The sequence below is a fragment of the Haematobia irritans genome, chromosome 1, assembly GCF_050003625.1.
Source record: "Haematobia irritans isolate KBUSLIRL chromosome 1, ASM5000362v1, whole genome shotgun sequence".
In the NCBI taxonomy this organism is placed as follows: domain Eukaryota; kingdom Metazoa; phylum Arthropoda; class Insecta; order Diptera; family Muscidae; genus Haematobia; species Haematobia irritans.
The window spans coordinates 88,164,609-88,187,055 of NC_134397.1; the positions used below are offsets into that span (position 1 = coordinate 88,164,609).

At 33.0% G+C, this 22,447-nt stretch overlaps 2 protein-coding genes across 3 annotated transcripts; both read left to right on the forward strand.

Annotated features, from left to right (window-relative positions):
- Positions 1 to 5,818: 5,818 nt before the first annotated feature.
- On the forward strand, positions 5,819 to 12,191 carry LOC142221378 (uncharacterized). Of its 2 annotated transcripts, none has more exons than XR_012718015.1 (2): positions 5,819 to 12,094; positions 12,150 to 12,191. XR_012718015.1 is itself a non-coding variant. In XM_075291095.1 (2 exons), the coding sequence occupies exon 2, from the start codon at positions 6,337 to 6,339 to the stop codon at positions 11,902 to 11,904; it is 5,568 nt and encodes a 1,855-aa protein (XP_075147210.1). In that variant the 5' UTR covers positions 5,819 to 6,019; positions 6,075 to 6,336; the 3' UTR covers positions 11,905 to 12,191. The 2 variants fall into 2 exon arrangements, 1 of the variants encoding a protein (XP_075147210.1); XM_075291095.1 differs by having other exon boundaries at positions 5,819 to 6,019; positions 6,075 to 12,191.
- A 9,317-nt stretch (positions 12,192 to 21,508) lies between these two features.
- LOC142227499 (uncharacterized) lies at positions 21,509 to 22,447 on the forward strand. The gene has a single exon (XM_075298051.1). It carries the CDS (start codon positions 21,509 to 21,511, stop codon positions 22,445 to 22,447), a length of 939 nt encoding a protein of 312 aa, XP_075154166.1.

Genomic DNA, 22,447 nt, shown 5'->3' on the forward strand with positions numbered 1-22,447 from the left:
GTTTATTGAATATTTAAACTGATAATCTATTGAACTGCACCGTATCCGATCCCGAACAACTCTGAATTCTTTCGATTAGTTGTCTCCAAGCCTCCAGTTGTTGGCAGAGACGCCGAAATTAAGTTGACAAATATCTTTCCCACAGGTGCATACTGCTGACAGTGCTTCTGGTGCACAGGTTCAGTCTCAATGGGAAGGTATCATATTGCAGTTCCGCAATGGATTGCAACATGCTGAATTTGCGGCACGTGTAGTTATCAAACAGTGTAGCACAGTGGTTATTGGAGACTGGAATGTGTTAACTCTTCCCCCTCGAAAAATCTGCGTCCCGCAGATCAGGATATATGGGGTTACGTTGTTGCAATACAGACAGGTTAATTTCGGTTAGTTTTTTCTGTGATGTTAACTTCGTCCAAGTTATACAAATAAACACCATTAGTACAAAGAGGCCCAAAGATCCTGACATCATGAATCATGTTGTTCTCTCCTTTAAGTAGCCCAAAAGTCGAATATTAGTAGAAGCCATTTCATGTACGGGATTGAGGTTCAAAGATATGCTCTTGTTGGTGATGGTGGTAAGCACTGATAGGAGAACTTGTACTCCAGAACTGCTCATACTCCGATACATTTTATTGTTGATCGTCAAGGATTCGTTTTCCATTTGGAGAATGAAGGAGCCATCAAGGTGATGGGACGTTCCATTGGACCAGCTGGTGCTCTTGAAGTTGTCCAGGAATATTGTGTCATCTTTAAGTAATTCGTATGTCCTGGCTTCGTAGGATTTCATCCCAATCTGTTGCATCAGGAGATCCGGCTATCCACTTCCAAGCGGATTGAGCGTTTTTGTTTCTTTACTTTGGGTCCCTTCAGCTCATCAAGTTGAGCGCGGGTTTTTTTCCAGCTGGAATGCTATAATATCCTTCAAACATGTGGTCTCATTAATTTTATTGTTTTCGTCTTTCAATCGATTCAATGCATCCTCATAGCGCTGCAAGTCGATATCGTGGATCAATTTGAAGTGTCCGTTAATCACCCATCCATAGCCGTCCCGAATTGTTAAAATAGGCGAGTTCAGATTGAATGTCACGTAAGCTTCTGCAGATTCACAGAGACAAATCCTAAGAAATAATTATAACCTACACGGATGAAAAAGACTGTTTTTCATATGTTTGGCTATAAACATTATATGTTTGGAACACAAATTTTTAAACACAATATTTTTGAGTGCAAGCATATAATGTTCATAAACTAGCATAACATGTTTGGGACATATATGTTAATGTGTTAGAACATATTATGTTTGGGACATAAAATGTTTGTAAATATAATATGCTTGGATGCAAACATATGTTAATTTAGAAATAGCCTATAAACATATATGTGTTTAGTAGCTTGGAGCGCTATTTAACAGGGAGCGATATTGAATTAAGTTGGTGGTTGTGGCTTGTTATTACAAAATTAACATTTTATTTTTCCTTGGACAATTGATCAGCTACTTCTTTGATCCTTACAAACTGTGTGGTCCGCTGTTCGAATCCCCGTCCGGCAAAAAGTAAAATTAAAAAAAAAATTATAAAATATAACAATTTCTTTTACAATGTTTGCATTACAGAAAAAGGTGCTAAGAACTAAAAAATCTCGTGGAAGTGAGAAAGATGTGGAGGAATATACAATTAGGCAGAAACAACATTTTGAGCATTCAGATCGAAAACCTATGTTGTTAGCACCTATATTACCTGGTTATTTTCATAATTCATTATGATTGTAAATAAATAAATAAATAAATAAAATTTTGAGCGCAATATTGTTTGGGAGAATTTTTTTTAAGCATATAATATTTTTGGGTGCAAAATGCTTCCAAACATATTAGTCACATAATAACATATTGTTTTTTTGGAAGACAACATTATTGAATTTGGATGCAAAAATACAAAATGTTTGGAACTTAGACTACACAAACATATATTGTTTAGACCAATATGCTTTCAAACATATTATATATTGGAAGAGATCAAACATATAAATGTTTGGGCAATACCCAAAAATATATATGCTTGAAGCAAAATATGTTTGGGAGTATATGTTACAGAAGCGATTTTTTGTGAGCGTGTAGGCCCACTCATGCCATGAGTACCTTCACCGTCAATTAAAGCCATAGATTCCCGGTGGAGTTGAACCACGACGAGTGCCGTCCCTCGGACCACCGAATGAACTGGAATTGAACCAATGCGACGGGTCGACTACAAATATTGAACAATTTGAACCCAGACCGCTGGGGCTAGATATCTATGCATGAGCCATCTAACTTCTTGACCACATAATCGCTAAATTTGTATGCATTTCATATTTTTTGTATTTGATTTTCATTTTTTTGCCTCTTTATTATGTTTAGGCAATTTCATAATTTCAAATGTATAAATATAGATTTGTTCTTTGCCTTTATATACACGGATGAAAAAGACTGTTTTTCATATGTTTGGCTATAAACATTATATGTTTGGAACACAAATTTTTAAACACAATATTTTTGAGTGCAAGCATATAATGTTCATAAACTAGCATAACATGTTTGGGACATATATGTTAATATGTTAGAACATATTATGTTTGGGACATAAAATGTTTGTAAATATAATATGCTTGGATGCAAACATATATTAATTTAGAAATAGCCTATAAACATATATGTGTTTAGTAGCTTGGAGCGCTATTTAACAGGGAGCGATATTGAATTAAGTTGGTGGTTGTTGCTTGTTATTACAAAATTAACATTTTATTTTTCCTTGGGCAATTGATCAGCTACTTCTTTGATCCTTACAAACTGTGTCGTCCGCTGTTCGAATCCCCGTCCGGCAAAAGGTAAAATTAAAATAAAAAAAATCATATAATTGAATATATATAATACAATGTTTGTATTACAGAAAAAGGTGCTAAGAACTAAAAAATCTCGTGGAAGTGAGAAAGATGTGGGGGAATATACAATTAGGCAGAAACAAAATTTTGAGCATTCAGGTCGAAAACCTATGTTGTTAGCACCTATATTACCTGTTTATTTTCATAATTCATTAAGATTGTAAATATATAAATAAATAAATAAAATTTTGAGCACAATATTGTTTGGGAGAATTTTTTAAAGCATATAATATTTTTGGGTGCAAAATGCTTCCAAACATATTATATGTTCATATAATAACATATTGTTTTTTGGAAGACAACATTATTGAATTTGGATGCAAAAATACAAAATGTGTGGAACTTAGACTACCCAAACATATATTGTTTAGACCAATATGCTTTCAAACATATTATATATTGGAAGAGATCAAACATATAAATGTTTGGGCAATACCCAAAAATGTATATGCTTGAAGCAAAATATGTTTGGGAGTATATGTTACAGAAACGATTTTTTGTGAGCGTGTATAGACAATGTGGCAAATCACATTGGGCCATTTTTTTTATTAATATTTTGATAAGTTTTCTGAGTCATGGTGACTTGTTTTGTAATGATATAAAATTTTGTTTTTTGCCTTTTTATATAGGCTCATTTTTCATTATTATAATTTTTATTTTCATTATTTTAACTTCTTTAAATAATTTTTTGCATAATTTTCTTTAGCCATGGGGGCTCTTCAGTATTTGTTTTATTTAGATGTTTTTTTATATCTGATTTGTGGAATTTTTTCCACTTTCAGTGATAATAGTTGTGTTTCTATTTCCACAAACGGTTTCTTTTTTGTATATTGGTTTTTCTTTACTTTTAATTTGTTTGTTGGCTACAAAAAGTTGGTCACCAGTGAAATTACGAGGAGGCGATCGAGTGGTGTTATTACGAGCATTTCTGGACTCTTGTTCATGTAACAGAAGAGCCTTGATTTCTTCATATGTCCGTACCCTAAAATTAGCTATACCCTGGTAGTTTATTCTGGATGTCCTATTGAGGAAAACGTCCCCAGGCTTTCGACTTGTTACGGAGTGTATAGTGTTGTTATATCTGTCCACAGTTAGTTTTTATGTTAGCAATGCTCATATGATATGCAATATTTGTATTAGGGAGAGAAATGTAAGTATACGAAATTATTAAAATTTTAAATATATACAATAAAAATATAAAGATATTTAATGGAATTGTTTTTTCTTTTTTTTTTTGAGAAATATAATAAAGACATTTTTTAATAAATATAACATAATAATATATAAGTTTATAATAAAGGATTAAGAGATTTTAATTTGTGTTTTGCAAAAAGTTGAGTTTCATGTACGTTATTCATTAGTTTCATGTTAAACATTTTTGGTGCAAAAAAAATTCAAAACCTTAATGTGACTTATGCAGCATGGTTTATCATTCTTGTTCTGTTTGACATAAATCAGTCTGTGAAAGGAGTAAGCAGTATCTATTAGTTTTTGTTTTTTTTTTTCATTTGTAGTGCTCTTTGAAGGATATGGTAATTATCGATAGTTAAATGAAAACATTGGGAATCAGTGAAAAATTAAACAGTAAGATCTATAAAAACAAAGTTCAGTTCCTCTTTATTAATAAGTAGTCCAAGAGGAGTTGACGGATACTTTCGAAAATAAAAGCGGACATTGAGTTTGAGCTTTGCCACTAAAATTATTTCTCATTTTAACGGCAAAACTCGCATCGGTAAAACTAGAATAACATTATAACTTTTTTAGGCAAATTGTATTATAACTTGGTGGGGAATGATCCAAAGCAACAATTGAATTAGTTTATTTTCTTTAGAATAAATTATTAAAGAAAGCAAACAATTGTTCACACCTAAATAAATTTATGTGTTGGTTGTAAAATTATTGTTTCGAATTAAAATATAATGTGCTTTTGAATGGCTATCGTTAACTTTAGGATTCGATGGAAAATATTTATATATTACTCGACTTCACATTCTTCCTTTGTAAGAGTTTTTTGAATTTCTTCGAAAATTTCAAACTTGTGTACAAAACCCTTTTTTGTTACAAATTTTTTATTTTTGCAATAAAAAATAATATATGATTTGAAATCAGTCCATTTCGTTTATATCAAGCACTGTTCTTTTCTGAATTTAAGTCTTTTATAAGACACACTTTACAGTTTCGTAGTAAAAAGTTAATATAGTAGTATGTAATGTTGAACACCTTTTCGGGATATTCCGAACGTATTTGGATGATACGTAAAAAATATATGTAAAAAAAAACAAAATAAAAAAAATGGTGTCGGTCGAAGCAGGGATCGAACCCAGGACCCTTGGCATGCAAGGCGGACGTACCAACCACTGCTCCACGTCGCCAACAAATGTATGTTTAACAATATTATGTTGTTAAATAATGTTATGTTTGCATCGGCTCGTGTGCGCCGCGCTATGCTATATAAATATGACTTATAACGATAATTATCTCTTGATGACCATAACAGCTACGTAGCCCAGTGGTTAGTGTGCTGGCTTACAAACTGTGTGGTCCGCTGTTCGAATCCCCGTCCGGCAAAAGGTAAAATTTAAAAAAAATATGAAATTGAATAATTTCTTCTACAATGTTTGTATACAGAAAAAAAATGTGAGGGAATATAAAATTTGAGCACAATCTTCTTTGGGAGAAAATTCTTCTAAGCATATAATATTTTTGGGTTCAAAATGTTTCCAAACATATTGAACATATAATATGTTTGGAAACATTTTGAACCCAAAATAATAACATATAGTTTTTTGGAAGACAACATTATTGAATTTGGATGGAAAATACATAATGTTTGGAACTTAGACTACCCAAACATATTATATTGTTTAGACCAATATGCTTTCAAACATATTATATATTGTGTTGCAGAACGACTAACAATTTCGTCCTGGAAAATATTTTGTCTTTACGTTTCAATAATTATGTTTGACTAATTGTGTCGCCTATTGTGATTGATCTATTTTTTGACGTTTGGTTATCCGTAGTTTTGTTTCTCCTTTGATCCTCTTGTTAGCATTCGATTTATTCTCATTTGGAATCACAAAGAGGAAGGAGGTACAAAACTGCGGTGAGTATTTGTAATTTTATATGTATTTTATTTTACAGTTATTTTACATTTTTAGAAATAAACGCTCTATTGTTTGTAATCACATTCATACCTAAAATTTGTTTGTGTTTTCAAACTGTTAAATTGGCAAAACCTCCGGACTCAATTGCGGCCAGCAACATTTTTATTTCGCAGTTGAAGATTTGTATGTGGAAATTGTTAAATGAATATCTTCAACTAGCAAGCCGTCAATTGGAAAACATTGTCGTGTGTGAGCCCTGTAGTTTGCCGATTTGTGTAATATTTTTTGTGAAGAAATTGTTTGAGTTAAATTGGAAATGGCACCACCTGTTCGCCGGAGCCCACCCAATTTACGTAGCACGGCCAGTGCAAGCAGTAAATCTCCGCCTGAGATGAACAACGAAAATATTAACACAACAGCAACTACACCACAACAAGTAATGCCGCCAGCATTAACAACCAGCACAGAAACGCCAAAGGGATCGGGTAGTTCCAATAGAAATCAACAACAAAAACAGCCATCACAGGAAGCCATCCTCCTGATAGACATACAAAAACAGATGTCGGTAATGCAGCGTCAGCTTAAGGATGCACACAACAAACTAGCAGATAGCAACCGTAAATGCCAGCATTTGGAAAGTGTCCTCCAAAAACAAATGTCTAAGGTAAGTGACCATAACCTCAAATCCATTACAGGAACGCAAGATATTGCCGCCATTGACAATGTACCACCACCAATAAATGAATCCCGTTACCTACCACCATTGTCAACAGGCATATTGACAAGTGCAACGACCACCACATTATGCAACAACATCGCCTCAACGTCAACGCAAGTAGCACCCACATATGTAATGCCGTCAAATAGTACATCAACTGCCGCCATGTCGTTTTTCCAGTCAGCGCCAACAATTTGCAGCAGCGCCGCCGTGCCGCCGACGCTACAGTCACCCAGTGCCTCAAATTTGTTATCGCCATCTTGGGTAAATGTACAAAACAACACAAGTCAAATGCCCAACTTGTCAAATACTGTAATGGGTCTGAATTTAAATGGATCTAACCTGATGTCACGAAAAATGCAAGATTTGCCAGAATTTAGTGGACAGCCTGAAGATTGGCCGCTATTTTATACATCATTTACACAAACCACTGCCGCATATGGTTACACAAATTTGGAAAATAATCAACGTTTGTGTAAGTGTTTGAAAGGAGAAGCCCGTGAAGTGGTCAAATCTTTGCTGATTCATCCAAACAATGTAAGTGCTGTCATTGAACAATTGAAATTCCGATTTGGACGCCCAGAGCAGCTCATTCAAAGCCAGTTAAGACAAGTAAGGGAGTTGCCACATATATCGGAAAACAACCTAGTGAAGTTAGTGCCGTATTCAACCAAGGTAAAAAATTTAGCTGTCTTCTTGCAATCAGTAAACGGTCAACAACATATTACTAATCCTACATTATTAGAGGAGCTAATTGCGAAGCTCCCCATGAGCAAAAAATTAGAGTGGGCCAAAGTGGCCATGAATATTCAACCCTATCCAACAATTGTGAATTTTAGTGATTGGTTGTGTGAAGTGGCAAATTTAGTTTGCACCATTCAAGATATACATCAGAAAGAACAAAGTCGCCGTGTACTACTACATACAACAGAAAAACAACAACAGTGCCCAGTGTGTAAAGCTAATCATAAAATTTGCGATTGCAGCCGCTTTTTGAATCTGAATGTGAAAGATCGTTGGACACAAGTTAAAAAAATTCGTGCATGTTTTTCATGTTTAAATATTGGTCACAATACACGTGATTGTCGACGAAAGAAAACTTGTGACAAAAATGGATGTTCAAAAATGCATAATAAATTGCTTCATGAGGACGTAGCCTATGATCCACAAAGTACAAATGGTGCTGTTGCAAGTGAACCTCAACAAAATGTACTCAGCTGCTCAGCAGAAGACAGCAAAAAATTATTGTTTCGTGTTTTACCAGTCACATTGTACGGAGAAAATTGTTGCATGAATATTTACGCACTTTTTGATGATGGATCTTCGATCACAATGCTGGATAAAGAAATTGCCGATAAACTTGGAGTTCGAGGAAAAAGTAGTTCCTTAAATATTCAGTGGTTTGGAGGGCGGTCAGCAAGAGAACCAGTAATTTCGTTCAATTTGAAAGTAAGTGGAATTAACAAAAAGAGTTGCCATCTATTGAAAAAAGTATATGCTGTTTCAAATTTGAATTTGCCATCACAAAGCCTCACACAAGATGAAATTGATGAAGTTTTTAAGAAATCAAATGCGCCTGTCAAACCGTACACCAACATTGTGCCAAAATTATTAATTGGTTTAGATCATGCATTTTTGGGGTTGCCATCCTGCCGTGAAACAAATAATTTGTTGGGACCCTTTGCGTGTAATACTGAATTGGGGTGGGTGGTGTTTGGTCCATGTCCCAGTGTAGCGCCAACGCAAAATTCATGTCTTTTTGCAAACGTAAGTGGGAATGACGAACTTCATCAAGTTGTTGCAGATTACTTTAATATTGAAAATATGGGCGTGAGAGCAGCTCCTGTTGTTGAAAGTAATGAAATTACAAGAGCCAAACAAATTCTACATGAAACTACAAAAAGAATTGGTCATCGATTCCAAACCGGCCTGTTATGGAAAAATGATTTTGTGGAGTTGCCAGATAATTACGAATTAGCCCTTAGTCGCCTAGAAGGGATCGAGAGGAAGATGAGACGTGACGTAAACTTCGCACACGCCTACAGCGAAGTAATCAATGGTTATATTAATAAGGGATATGTCCGTGAAGTGCCACCAGAAGATATCCGCCTGATATCAAAAAGAAAATGGTACTTGCCACATTTTGCCGTAAGCAACCCTAACAAAGAAAATAAAAAATTGAGATTGGTTTTTGATGCCGCCGCCAAAGTAAACGGAATATCTTTAAATGATAATTTATTAAAAGGACCTCAGTGCATTTCATCATTGCCTACCATATTATTTAATTTCCGTAGTAGAAAAATAGCAGTCAGTGCAGATATTCGAGAGATGTTTCATCAAATCATGATCCAGCCTGATGATCGAATATCACAACGATTTTTATGGAGATTTGGAAAAACTGATTCCGAGCCAAAGGAATTTGAAATGCTTGTTATGATTTTCGGAGCCGCCTGCTCACCATGTTCAGCAATTCATGTAATGAAAACAAATGCCAAAGAGCATAATGAACTTCTGCCTCGAGCCGTGGAAGCAATATGCGAACATCATTATATGGACGATTTTGTGGACAGTTTTGATTCAATTGAAGAAGCCATTTCTATTTCAAAATATGTTCGAGAAATTCAAAGCAATGGAGGCTTTGAACTTAGAGGATTTACGTCGAATTCTAATGATGTCATCCTGGCACTAGATGGCGCTGCAACATCGAAAAGCATACCTGCCAATGATAATACCGGAAAGATATTGGGTCTTTATTGGGATTCAAAATCAGATATGTTTATGTTTAACTTGAAATTTAACAAGGTTGATCCATCGGTAATTTCTGGAGAGAGAAAGCCAACAAAACGTGAAGTATTAAGTGTAATTATGTCAACATTCGACCCTCTTGGATTTTTAAGCCATTTCATAGTTGGCGGTAAATTAGTGTTACGAAGTATATGGAGACGTGATGTTCGATGGGATGAACCAATTCCGGATGACATCAACGTAGCGTGGGATCGATGGCGCTCACAATTAAAAAATATATCGAATTATCGAATGTCACGATTTTACTGCCCACATGGTATGATTAAAAACTTACAACTTCATGTATTTGTTGATGCCAGTGAAGAAGCTTTTGCTGCCGTTGCATATTGGAGATTTGAACTTGCAGATGACACAATTTGTGTAAGTTTTATCTGTTCTAAGACAAAATGCTCGCCTTTGAAGAAAGTTTCTATTCCTCGCCTGGAATTACAAGCCGCTGTACTTGGGGTAAGAGTAAAGCAAAATGTACAGAGGGATCATAATTTTCTTCCTGAAAAAATATTTTTATGGACCGATTCAAAAACTGTTTTAAAATGGATTTCAAGTAAACACCGAGATTATAAGCCATTTGTAGCCCATAGAATAGCCGAAATTTTGGATTCGACTGAAGAAAATAATTGGAGATGGATTCCAACTAAATATAATGTAGCCGACGATGCCACTCGCAGCTATAATAATGTTGATTTTTCAGCCACTTCTAGGTGGGTAAATGGTCCGGACTTTTTAAAACAAGCAGAAAACACTTGGTTAACTTTTACCGGTGAAGAACAATTACATGAGGATAATGGTGATGAAGAACTACACCCTAAAGTTTTATTGGTGGTTAACAAAAACAATTTGATTAATTTTGAACGTTTTTCATCATATATCCGTTTAAAAAGATCCGTAGCCCAATTGTATCGCTTTATAGGATTGTGTCGCAAACACTACAGCGATTTAGATCGATATGGAATAACATCAAAAGATTTAGAAAATGCTGAGAAGACCCTGTGCCAACAGGTCCAAAAAGAATCATTTGCTGACGTCATGAATAATATCGAAAAGGGACAGTCCGTCCCAAAAAATAGTAATTTATCGAATTTATTGCCTTATATTGCCGAAGATGGTCTCCTACGCGTATACGGTCGTATAGATGCTGCCAGTTGTTTGCCTTATAGTTCGCGACGACCAATAATATTGCCTAAAGACCATCATTTTACAAAATTATTAGTTCTGCATTATCATTGTCAAATGAAACATCAAAACAGTGAAGCAACTATTTGTGAAATACGTCGTAGGTTTTGGATACCACAAATTAGGAGCTTACTTCGAAAAATAATTTCAAATTGTATGATCTGTAGAATTAAAAACGCTAATCCTGTGGCTCCACTCATGGGACAACTTCCACTTGATCGTCTGGAACCCAATGTGGACCCCTTTAAATATACAGGCTTGGATTACTTTGGCCCTATAAATGTGACAAATGGTAGAAAAACAGAAAAAAGATGGGTGGCGCTATTTACCTGCCTCACCCTGAGAGCCATCCACTTGGAAATAGCGCACGACTTATCTACCGATTCATGTATTATTGCAATGAGAAATTTTATGAATCGAAGAGGTGTTCCAACAAGAATACGCTCTGATAACGGCAAAAATTTTATTGGTGCTAACGAAGAAGCTAAACGTTTCAACGAAGTTTTTGATGCTAATCGATTCCAATGTGAGCTGTCATCGAAAGGTGTTGAGTGGATATTCAATTGTCCTGGAAATCCATCCGAAGGTGGCATATGGGAAAGAATGGTACAGTGTGTTAAAAAAGTGTTACATCATACGATGAAAGATGTGGCCCCAAAAGAACACGTACTACAGTCTCTCCTGATTGAAGCTGAGAATATTGTCAACTCTAGGCCGTTGACACATCTGCCAATTAGTCCACACGAAGAAGAGCCACTTACTCCTAATCATTTTTTGATCGGCCGTGGTAATGTTGCACCAACTCCATCTGTAGATAAACCAGATGACAAACTTTTCTCCCTGAAAAAACAATGGCGAATTGCTAGAAGTCTACGAGACAGATTTTGGAAAAGGTGGGTCGTTGAGTATTTGCCTACGTTGACAAGAAGAGTAAAATGGTGTGAAAAAACTACTCCTATAAAAGTTGGTGATGTGGTTTTCATATGTGATCCTAATCTTCCACGAAGTCAATGGCGCAGAGGTTTGGTCACTTGCGTTCATGCTGGCACTGATGGTGTGGTACGACGAGCTGATGTCAAGACTGCAACTGGAAGCCTACAGCGTGCCGTGTCGAAGTTAGCCGTTCTGGACTTGGATTCTGGTGAAGCTGATCGCTCCACGGGGGTGGGGGTGTTGCAGAACGACTAACAATTTCGTCCTGGAAAATATTTTGTCTTTACGTTTCAATAATTATGTTTGACTAATTGTGTCGCCTATTGTGATTGATCTATTTTTTGACGTTTGGTTATCCGTAGTTTTGTTTCTCCTTTGATCCTCTTGTTAGCATTCGATTTATTCTCATTTGGAATCACAAAGAGGAAGGAGGTACAAAACTGCGGTGAGTATTTGTAATTTTATATGTATTTTATTTTACAGTTATTTTACATTTTTAGAAATAAACGCTCTATTGTTTGTAATCACATTCATACCTAAAATTTGTTTGTGTTTTCAAACTGTTAAATTGGCAAAACCTCCGGACTCAATTGCGGCCAGCAACATATTGGAAGAAATCAAATATATAAATTTTTGGGCAATACCTAAAAATGTATATGCTTGAAGCAAAATGTGTTTGGGAGTATATGTTACAGAAGCGATTTTTTTTTTAGGGTGCAGCAACTAATAATTTTTTGTTTTAAATTACTTGATTTTAATTCACTTATATGATTTTGCATTTTATTTATTAAATCATTTTCTTCTTTAACCATTTTTAATTTCAAGTGTTCTATATCCCTTTTCATGTCTTCAATTATGTTTGCGACTGTTTCTAGTTTGGTGACGCGTTCTGAGTAGGGTTTCCACATGGATAATTTTCAAAAGAGAACTTTCGCTTTAAAAAAAGAGAACATTTTAACTAAAAAAGAGTTTACAATAAAAAAAATTCTTTATTAAATAATTAATAATTTAAATAATTAATAAAGACATTTAAAAAAAAGCATGCGTTTTGTTTATCATTTTCGCATTACGGGCACTTTTTTTGCTTCGTCAAAACAAATCGGAACGTACACTGAAAAAACAGTGAATCCACCAGGAAGAAAACTTTCGGTTAATTTTAGAAAATTTTGAATATTTGTAGAACATTTTAACCAAACAGTATTACAAACGTTGCCATCACGCCGATGTCATAAAAATAAGTAAATATTTTTCGACAAATACAAGAAAATTTATTAGACATAACTAAGTTTTTTCACTTGTTAAAGAAAATTTTGTAGTTTGAAGAAAAAACTTGGAGTTCAAAATTGCAAGAATGTCTTTAGTGACATACGAAGTTCACGATGGACGCATTTTTGGTAAAATTTACAAATTTAAAGAAATTCTGAACTATTTTGTGGAAGACACGAATTTAGTTAATCTTTATGCTTCATTTGAGTATATTTTTGTCCTCGGGTTTAGTTAATTTAACTAACGTACACAAAAAAGTATTAGAGTAAAGAAAACTTTGTCCAAACATAATATTTCTATGAACTAAAATAAAGTTAAATTGGCTTTAGTGAAATAGAGAGTTCACTTTTTTTTGAGTGTAGGACGAGTAAGTCAAAATATTCAAACAAAGGTAATTAAAGGGATCTTCATAAAAACTAACGAAAGGACACTATAGACTGAAAAATAGCATGTCCGGTTCCAAATATTGTGTTTCTATTTTAAAAATTTTGGTATTGATTCCGAGCCAATGAAGCCGAGAATTCAAGTAAGGATACTTTTAAGACACAATTCTCTTTTAAATGTGGGTTTTGTGTATTTGACTCTATGAAGCAAATTTTATTTTTTTTCGCTTTTTCAGCTTTTTTCATATGCTATAAAAAGTCCGTTAAAAACAAGACAGTAGTGCTATGTTTCAAGTAAAAACGTCTTTAAAATAAAGTTTTGAAAAACATGTCCTATTTTTTAACGATTTTTGCTTTGTAGTCAAGATGCAAAAATGCAACAAATTTAAAGACAATTTCATTAGTTTTAAAGATTTTTTCTGAATTATTAAAGTCAAGTTGACCTTAGTTCAAAATTTTTTCTTTCATGTTATGATACCCATTTTCAAGTCAAATCACTTAATTATAAAGACAACACGACTTCATTGAAAAGTTTATCGACCTTTGAACATGGAAAAAACTTAATATTAGAGAAATGCGTCGTCTAAGCTAAGCAAAATTTGTATTCTTATTTTAAGGACATGAAATCTTTGGCCACACGACAATATTTTTTCAGTGTACTCTTTTTAGAGTTGTTACAGTAAAATGAAAACATTGGGAATCAGTGAAAAATTAAACAGTAAGATCTATAAAAACAAAGTTCAGTTCCTCTTTATTAATAAGTAGTCCAAGAGGAGTTGACGGATACTTTCGAAAATAAAAGCGGACATTGAGTTTGAGCTTTGCCACTAAAATTATTTCTCATTTTAACGGCAAAACTCGCATCGGTAAAACTAGAATAACATTATAACTTTTTTAGGCAAATTGTATTATAACTTGGTGGGGAATGATCCAAAGCAACAATTGAATAAGTTTATTTTCTTTAGAATAAATTATTAAAGAAAGCAAACAATTGTTCACACCTAAATAAATTTATGTGTTGGTTGTAAAATTATTGTTTCGAATTTAAATATAATGTGCTTTTGAATGGCTATCGTTAACTTTAGGATTCGATGGAAAATATTTATATATTACTCGACTTCACATTCTTCCTTTGTAAGAGTTTTTTGAATTTCTTCGAAAATTTCAAACTTGTGTACAAAACCCTTTTTTGTTACAAATTTTTTATATTTGCAATAAAAAATAATATATGATTTGAAATCAGTCCATTTCGATTATATCAAGCACTGTTCTTTTCTGAATTTAAGTCTTTTATAAGACACACTTTACAGTTTCGTAGTAAAAAGTTAATATAGTAGTATGTAATGTTGAACACCTTTTCGGGATATTCCGAACGTATTTGGATGATACGTAAAAAATATATGTAAAAAAAAACAAAATAAAAAAAATGGTGTCGGTCGAAGCAGGGATCGAACCCAGGACCCTTGGCATGCAAGGCGGACGTACCAACCACTGCTCCACGTCGCCAACAAATGTATGTTTAACAATATTATGTTGTTAAATAATGTTATGTTTGCATCGGCTCGTGTGCGCCGCGCTATGCTATATAAATATGACTTATAACGATAATTATCTCTTGATGACCATAACAGCTACGTAGCCCAGTGGTTAGTGTGCTGGCTTACAAACTGTGTGGTCCGCTGTTCGAATCCCCGTCCGGCAAAAGGTAAAATTTAAAAAAAATATGAAATTGAATAATTTCTTCTACAATGTTTGTATACAGAAAAAAAATGTGAGGGAATATAAAATTTGAGCACAATCTTCTTTGGGAGAAAATTCTTCTAAGCATATAATATTTTTGGGTTCAAAATGTTTCCAAACATATTGAACATATAATATGTTTGGAAACATTTTGAACCCAAAATAATAACATATAGTTTTTTGGAAGACAACATTATTGAATTTGGATGGAAAATACATAATGTTTGGAACTTAGACTACCCAAACATATTATATTGTTTAGACCAATATGCTTTCAAACATATTATATATTGGAAGAAATCAAATATATAAATGTTTGGGCAATACCTAAAAATGTATATGCTTGAAGCAAAATGTGTTTGGGAGTATATGTTACAGAAGCGATTTTTTTTTAGGGTGCAGCAACTAATAATTTTTTGTTTTAAATTACTTGATTTTAATTCACTTATATGATTTTGCATTTTATTTATTAAATCATTTTCTTCTTTAACCATTTTTAATTTCAAGTGTTCTATATCCCTTTTCATGTCTTCAATTATGTTTGCGACTGTTTCTAGTTTGGTGACGCGTTCTGAGTAGGGTTTCCACATGGATAATTTTCAAAAGAGAACTTTCGCTTTAAAAAAAGAGAACATTTTAACTAAAAAAGAGTTTACAATAAAAAAATTCTTTATTAAATAATTAATAATTTAAATAATTAATAAAGACATTTAAAAAAAAGCATGCGTTTTGTTTATCATTTTCGCATTACGGGCACTTTTTTTGCTTCGTCAAAACAAATCGGAACGTACACTGAAAAAACAGTGAATCCACCAGGAAGAAAACTTTCGGTTAATTTTAGAAAATTTTGAATATTTGTAGAACATTTTAACCAAACAGTATTACAAACGTTGCCATCACGCCGATGTCATAAAAATAAGTAAATATTTTTCGACAAATACAAGAAAATTTATTAGACATAACTAAGTTTTTTCACTTGTTAAAGAAAATTTTGTAGTTTGAAGAAAAAACTTGGAGTTCAAAATTGCAAGAATGTCTTTAGTGACATACGAAGTTCACGATGGACGCATTTTTGGTAAAATTTACAAATTTAAAGAAATTCTGAACTATTTTGTGGAAGACACGAATTTAGTTAATCTTTATGCTTCATTTGAGTATATTTTTTTTTCCTCGGGTTTAGTTAATTTAACTAACGTACACAAAAAAGTATTAGAGTAAAGAAAACTTTGTCCAAACATAATATTTCTATGAACTAAAATAAAGTTAAATTGGCTTTAGTGAAATAGAGAGTTCACTTTTTTTTGAGTGTAGGACGAGTAAGTCAAAATATTCAAACAAAGGTAATTAAAGGGATCTTCATAAAAACTAACGAAAGGGCACTATAGACTGAAAAATAGCATGTCCGGTTCCAAATATTGTGTTTCTATTTTAAAAATTTTGGTATTGATTCCGAGCCAATGAAGCCGAGAATTCAAGTAAGGATACTTTTAAGACACAATTCTCTTTTAAATGTGGGTTTTGTGTATTTGACTCTATGAAGCAAATTTTATTTTTTTCGCTTTTTCAGCTTTTTTCATATGCTATAAAAAGTCCGTTAAAAACAAGACAGTAGTGCTATGTTTCAAGTAAAAACGTCTTTAAAATAAAGTTTTGAAAAACATGTCCTATTTTTTAACGATTTTTGCTTTGTAGTCAAGATGCAAAAATGCAACAAATTTAAAGACAATTTCATTAGTTTTAAAGATTTTTTCTGAATTATTAAAGTCAAGTTGACCTTAGTTCAAAATTTTTTCTTTCATGTTATGATACCCATTTTCAAGTCAAATCACTTAATTATAAAGACAACACGACTTCATTGAAAAGTTTATCGACCTTTGAACATGGAAAAAACTTAATATTAGAGAAATGCGTCGTCTAAGCTAAGCAAAATTTGTATTCTTATTTTAAGGACATGAAATCTTTGGCCACACGACAATATTTTTTCAGTGTACTCTTTTTAGAGTTGTTACAGTAAAATGAAAACATTGGGAATCAGTGAAAAATTAAACAGTAAGATCTATAAAAACAAAGTTTAGTTCCTCTTTATTAATAAGTAGTCCAAGAGGAGTTGACGGATACTTTCGAAAATAAAAGCGGACATTGAGTTTGAGCTTTGCCACTAAAATTATTTCTCATTTTAACGGCAAAACTCGCATCGGTAAAACTAGAATAACATTATAACTTTTTTAGGCAAATTGTATTATAACTTGGTGGGGAATGATCCAAAGCAACAATTGAATAAGTTTATTTTCTTTAGAATAAATTATTAAAGAAAGCAAACAATTGTTCACACCTAAATAAATTTATGTGTTGGTTGTAAAATTATTGTTTCGAATTTAAATATAATGTGCTTTTGAATGGCTATCGTTAACTTTAGGATTCGATGGAAAATATTTATATATTACTCGACTTCACATTCTTCCTTTGTAAGAGTTTTTTGAATTTCTTCGAAAATTTCAAACTTGTGTACAAAACCCTTTTTTGTTACTGGACAAATTTAATTTGTCCTTAAATTATGATCTTAGATTTAAGGATTTATATTTTTATGAATTTCCATTATTGAATTTTTTTGAATTGTCAGTTCTGGTTAATTTTCCCTATTGTGAATTTGTTTGCCTTATACTTAGCTGAATTGTTATCGAGTGAATTTTATTGTGAATTGATAATAAAATCAAACTAGAATCATAGGTTTGATGGATAGAATATCGCTTGAATTTTGTACTGTTCAACTTCACATTCATCAAGGGGGAAAATTGGTAATCAATTCCAACTTATTATTTCTCATCCGTGAGAGAACAAATAAGTCGACAGTACACACCATACAGTCCATTACATACCTTCAAAGGGTGTCCCGACAACACCCATTCTCATTTCTACCAGTTGACCCATCCGTCAACACCGCTGACGTCTGACTGGAAAGCTCCCCTAGTTGTGTTCAGTTACAAATTTTTTATTTTTGCAATAAAAAATAATATATGATTTGAAATCAGTCCATTTCGTTTATATCAAGCACTGTTCTTTTCTGAATTTAAGTCTTTTATAAGACACACTTTACAGTTTCGTAGTAAAAAGTTAATATAGTAGTATGTAATGTTGAACACCTTTTCGGGATATTCCGAACGTATTTGGATGATACGTAAAAAATATATGTAAAAAAAAAACAAAATAAAAAAAATGGTGTCGGTCGAAGCAGGGATCGAACCCAGGACCCTTGGCATGCAAGGCGGACGTACCAACCACTGCTCCACGTCGCCAACAAATGTATGTTTAACAATATTATGTTGTTAAACAATGTTATGTTTGCATCGGCTCGTGTGCGCCGCGCTATGCTATATAAATATGACTTATAACGATAATTATCTCTTGATGACCATAACAGCTACGTAGCCCAGTGGTTAGTGTGCTGGCTTACAAACTGTGTGGTCCGCTGTTCGAATCCCCGTCCGGCAAAAGGTAAAATTTAAAAAAATTATGAAATTGAATAATTTCTTCTACAATGTTTGTATACAGAAAAAAAATGTGAGGGAATATAACATTTGAGCACAATCTTCTTTGGGAGAAAATTCTTCTAAGCATATAATATTTTTGGGTTCAAAATGTTTCCAAACATATTGAACATATAATATGTTTGGAAACATTTTGAACCCAAAATAATAACATATAGTTTTTTGGAAGACAACATTATTGAATTTGGATGGAAAATACATAATGTTTGGAACTTAGACTACCCAAACATATTATATTGTTTAGACCAATATGCTTTCAAACATATTATATATTGGAAGAAATCAAATATATAAATGTTTGGGCAATACCTAAAAATGTATATGCTTGAAGCAAAATGTGTTTGGGAGTATATGTTACAGAAGCGATTTTTTTTTGAGGGTGCAGCAACTAATAATTTTTTGTTTTAAATTACTTGATTTTAATTCACTTATATGATTTTGCATTTTATTTATTAAATCATTTTCTTCTTTAACCATTTTTAATTTCATCATTTTCTTCTTTAACCATTTTTAATTTCAAGTGTTCTATAGCCCTTTTCATGTCTTCAATTATGTTTGCGACTGTTTCTAGTTTGGTGACGCGTTCTGAGTAGGGTTTCCACATGGATAATTTTCAAAAGAGAACTTTCGCTTTAAAAAAAGAGAACATTTTAACTAAAAAAGAGTTTACAATAAAAAAATTCTTTATTAAATAATTAATAATTTTATTGATGTTAAAATTAAAATAATAATAGTTTCTAATGATAGAAACAACGAAATAAATATATAATAAAACAATAAAAAACAAAAAGAATCACATTTTCTTAAAAAATAAACAGAATAAATTCAAAAATACGCTGTCAAAAATAAAACACACATGTTCCTATGATCTCGCCCACAATTGGCGACGACAACGTATTGGCGTATTTACGTCGTACGTTCAATTACATATATTTCTAATTTTTACGCGGTACGTCGAAACGTCGCAATTGTGTTCCGGCCTTTAATTTGTCAACAGATTTAACCCAGTAAACAATTAGTGGCGAACAATTGTGGCGAATTCCTACTAAATAAATAAAATTCCATCAATCTAGGGTAAGGATAAAGAGCACTGTTGGACATAAAAATACGGCACCAAAAAAAGAGAGTGAACAAAAAGATACGAACACAAAAAGAGAACATGTTCTCTTTAAAAGAGATATAATGGACAGCCTAGTTCTGAGAGTTCTTTTATATCACTTTTATAAGAGTCTATCCTGTTATCCATTTCAGTTAAGGTATTTTTTAAGAGACCATTTACACTCTCATTAATCATGTTTGTGAATGTAGTAGTTAATGTTGCAGTTTGTTTCTCGAAACGTTTATCCATTAGCATTAACACATGTTGTCAACATTGTTGTCAACATTGTTACATTGTTGGACGTGTTTTCAAGTTGCTCCAATTAAAGGCCGGTACTCTGTTTGTTGGTGCGAAAAAAGTTCCACTCAATCATTGTTTCGCGTTGAAAAATGATAGTGTTGACAATATATTTTGAAGGAAAAAAACATCCATTTTGGAACTTTTTCGCGTTTATTTCATCGAAATGTATTGACAACATCGCAAAATGTCACGAAATGATTACATATACATAGGCAACTAGTGACTCGATTTACACACACACGCATACAAAATAAATAATTTGAAAAAGAAGAAGCAGGCGAAGTTATTTTACAAATATCTTTGCAATTATAAAAATAAATTTTACAGTGCTGAATTTTATTTTTTGGAACATAGCAATTAATTCTTGTGATTCCATTCATTGCTACCTCGGTACTATACATGTTGGTTGAAGTGCTAATGCTTGTTTTGGAACATCAATTGCTGTGTCTCCTTTTGTTTAAATTGTGTTTTGTGTTTATTATCCCGATGACCAGTACTAATGAAACGATTGTAAAATATAATTCACCAAATAAAGCTTTTATTTTGTTAACATTTGTGTTTAAATTTCATGTTATATATGTACATTATTTATATTCTACCATATAGTAGGGAGCGGCTAGATATTGTTGCTAGTTTATTATGGAAATACAACTCCATGTTATACTTTGTTTTATCAATCATCAGATTACATTTTTAAATAATAATCAGATCCACTTTTGTGTTATAAATTCACAAAAATCAGTTTAATAAATAAATTATTTCTTAATTCACATTGCAAATGGCGCCATGTTATGAAAATACTGACTACGCGAGTTACGTCAGTTTTTCAACTCGAAAAAAAAAACAAAGTACCACAAATGGAAAAAATTTCGCTAGTTTTTCGCATGTTTTGGTTTTGTATGGAGTTTCAACGCGAAAACCGAACAGAGTACCGGCCTTAAAATTAAAATTTCATTGTGAATATCTCGCTTAACTTGTGCTAAACCGGTGCTTAACGTGATCTAAAGCTTTTGCATTCTGTTCAACATATTTCGTTTGAGCTGTTTTGTGTTGAAAGCTGTATTTGTATAAAGTTTTATAAAACTGCAAACCATCGAAAGCAATACAAATATTTCAGTTTTTGTTGTTGTTTCGTGGTTTCTGTAAAGAAAGAGAAAAGGCGCTTTGACCTGTGAGAACACAAATTAGAAACGTCAGCTTACTCCTCACTCAATAGTGTTGGCCAGCGAAACGTCATTCCACTGTTCTCCTTCTGTTTTGATTGATAAAAGCTCACTTCAAAAGTTTTTTTGTGGTTGTTGATCAGGCTAAGTACTAATCACTGGTTGTTGAAATAGCTAAGTACTGAATTTGCTAACCTAAACTCAACTCTGATTTTGTATATGCCTAGAAGTATACTTTGGATTTTACGTATTAAATTTTACATTTGATTTCAAGTCTGAATCATATATTTATTCATTGCGAAATTGTTGGAAATATATTTGCATCCACATTCTTGTCTTTGTCATATTAAGAAAAATTGAAAAATGGCTTGCCCTATACCGTCGTGTCGTATCACTAAATTGGATGAACAAATGATTTCGTGCTGGATTTGTTCAACAAGTTACCATTCAAAATGTGCGCAATTAGCAGCACGCACAATTGACAACTTACGTGAAGATAAGGGTCTGCGGTGGTGCTGTGAAAAGTGCAAACATATTGATGGCGAGTTTTTTACCTTTTTTAAAAACTGTAGAGCCAGACTTGATGATATTTCGAGGGATTCTGATTTGATCTCAGATCGCTTTAAAAAATATAAGAATCTTCTTGATAATTCTTCAAACTTGGACATAGTGTTACAATCACCAACTGAAAATTCCAGAAAAAGGAAGAAATCTAAATCTAACAAAAATTCATCTAACAATGAGATTGAAACAATTTCTCCGACACTAGTTAACGCCAATAATAATATTCAGGATTCAGAGACTGTTGTCATTCCTACTAACAACGCTGAAACTGCACCTTTACCTATTCCACCTATTATTATTACCCCGTCGCATTCGAATTCACTGAACACTGGAACAGTAGTGGCACCAGCTACTGTGTTAACTGATACTAATGCATTCTTTTCTCCTTTTAATACACCTACAAATCAATCGCCTGCTGGTTCAGCTCCAAAACCTTTAAGGGTCTTACCCCCAATGAAAACCATTTTTGCTGCCCGTTTTGCTCCAGAAACAACTGAGGATGATATTCATTTCTACATAAAATCAAAACTGAATGCAAATGTAGACATTAAGGTATCTAAACTGCAATTTGTAGAGAGGAGGAACAAGTCGTCATTTAAAATTTTCGTACCTGAGGACATTTTTGACACAGTGGTCAATCCGGAATTTTGGCCTTACAGAGCTGTGGTGCATGAATTTGTTTTTAGAGATAGAGTTGCCCGTTTACCTGCACGTCCCGTTGAGCAATCAAAAAACTGA

Coding starts and splice junctions, on each gene's coding strand:
- LOC142227499 (XM_075298051.1), top strand. CDS start 21,509: ATGGCTTGCCCTATACCGTCGTGTCGTATCACTAAATTGGATGAACAA.
- LOC142221378 (XM_075291095.1), top strand. CDS start 6,337: ATGGCACCACCTGTTCGCCGGAGCCCACCCAATTTACGTAGCACGGCC.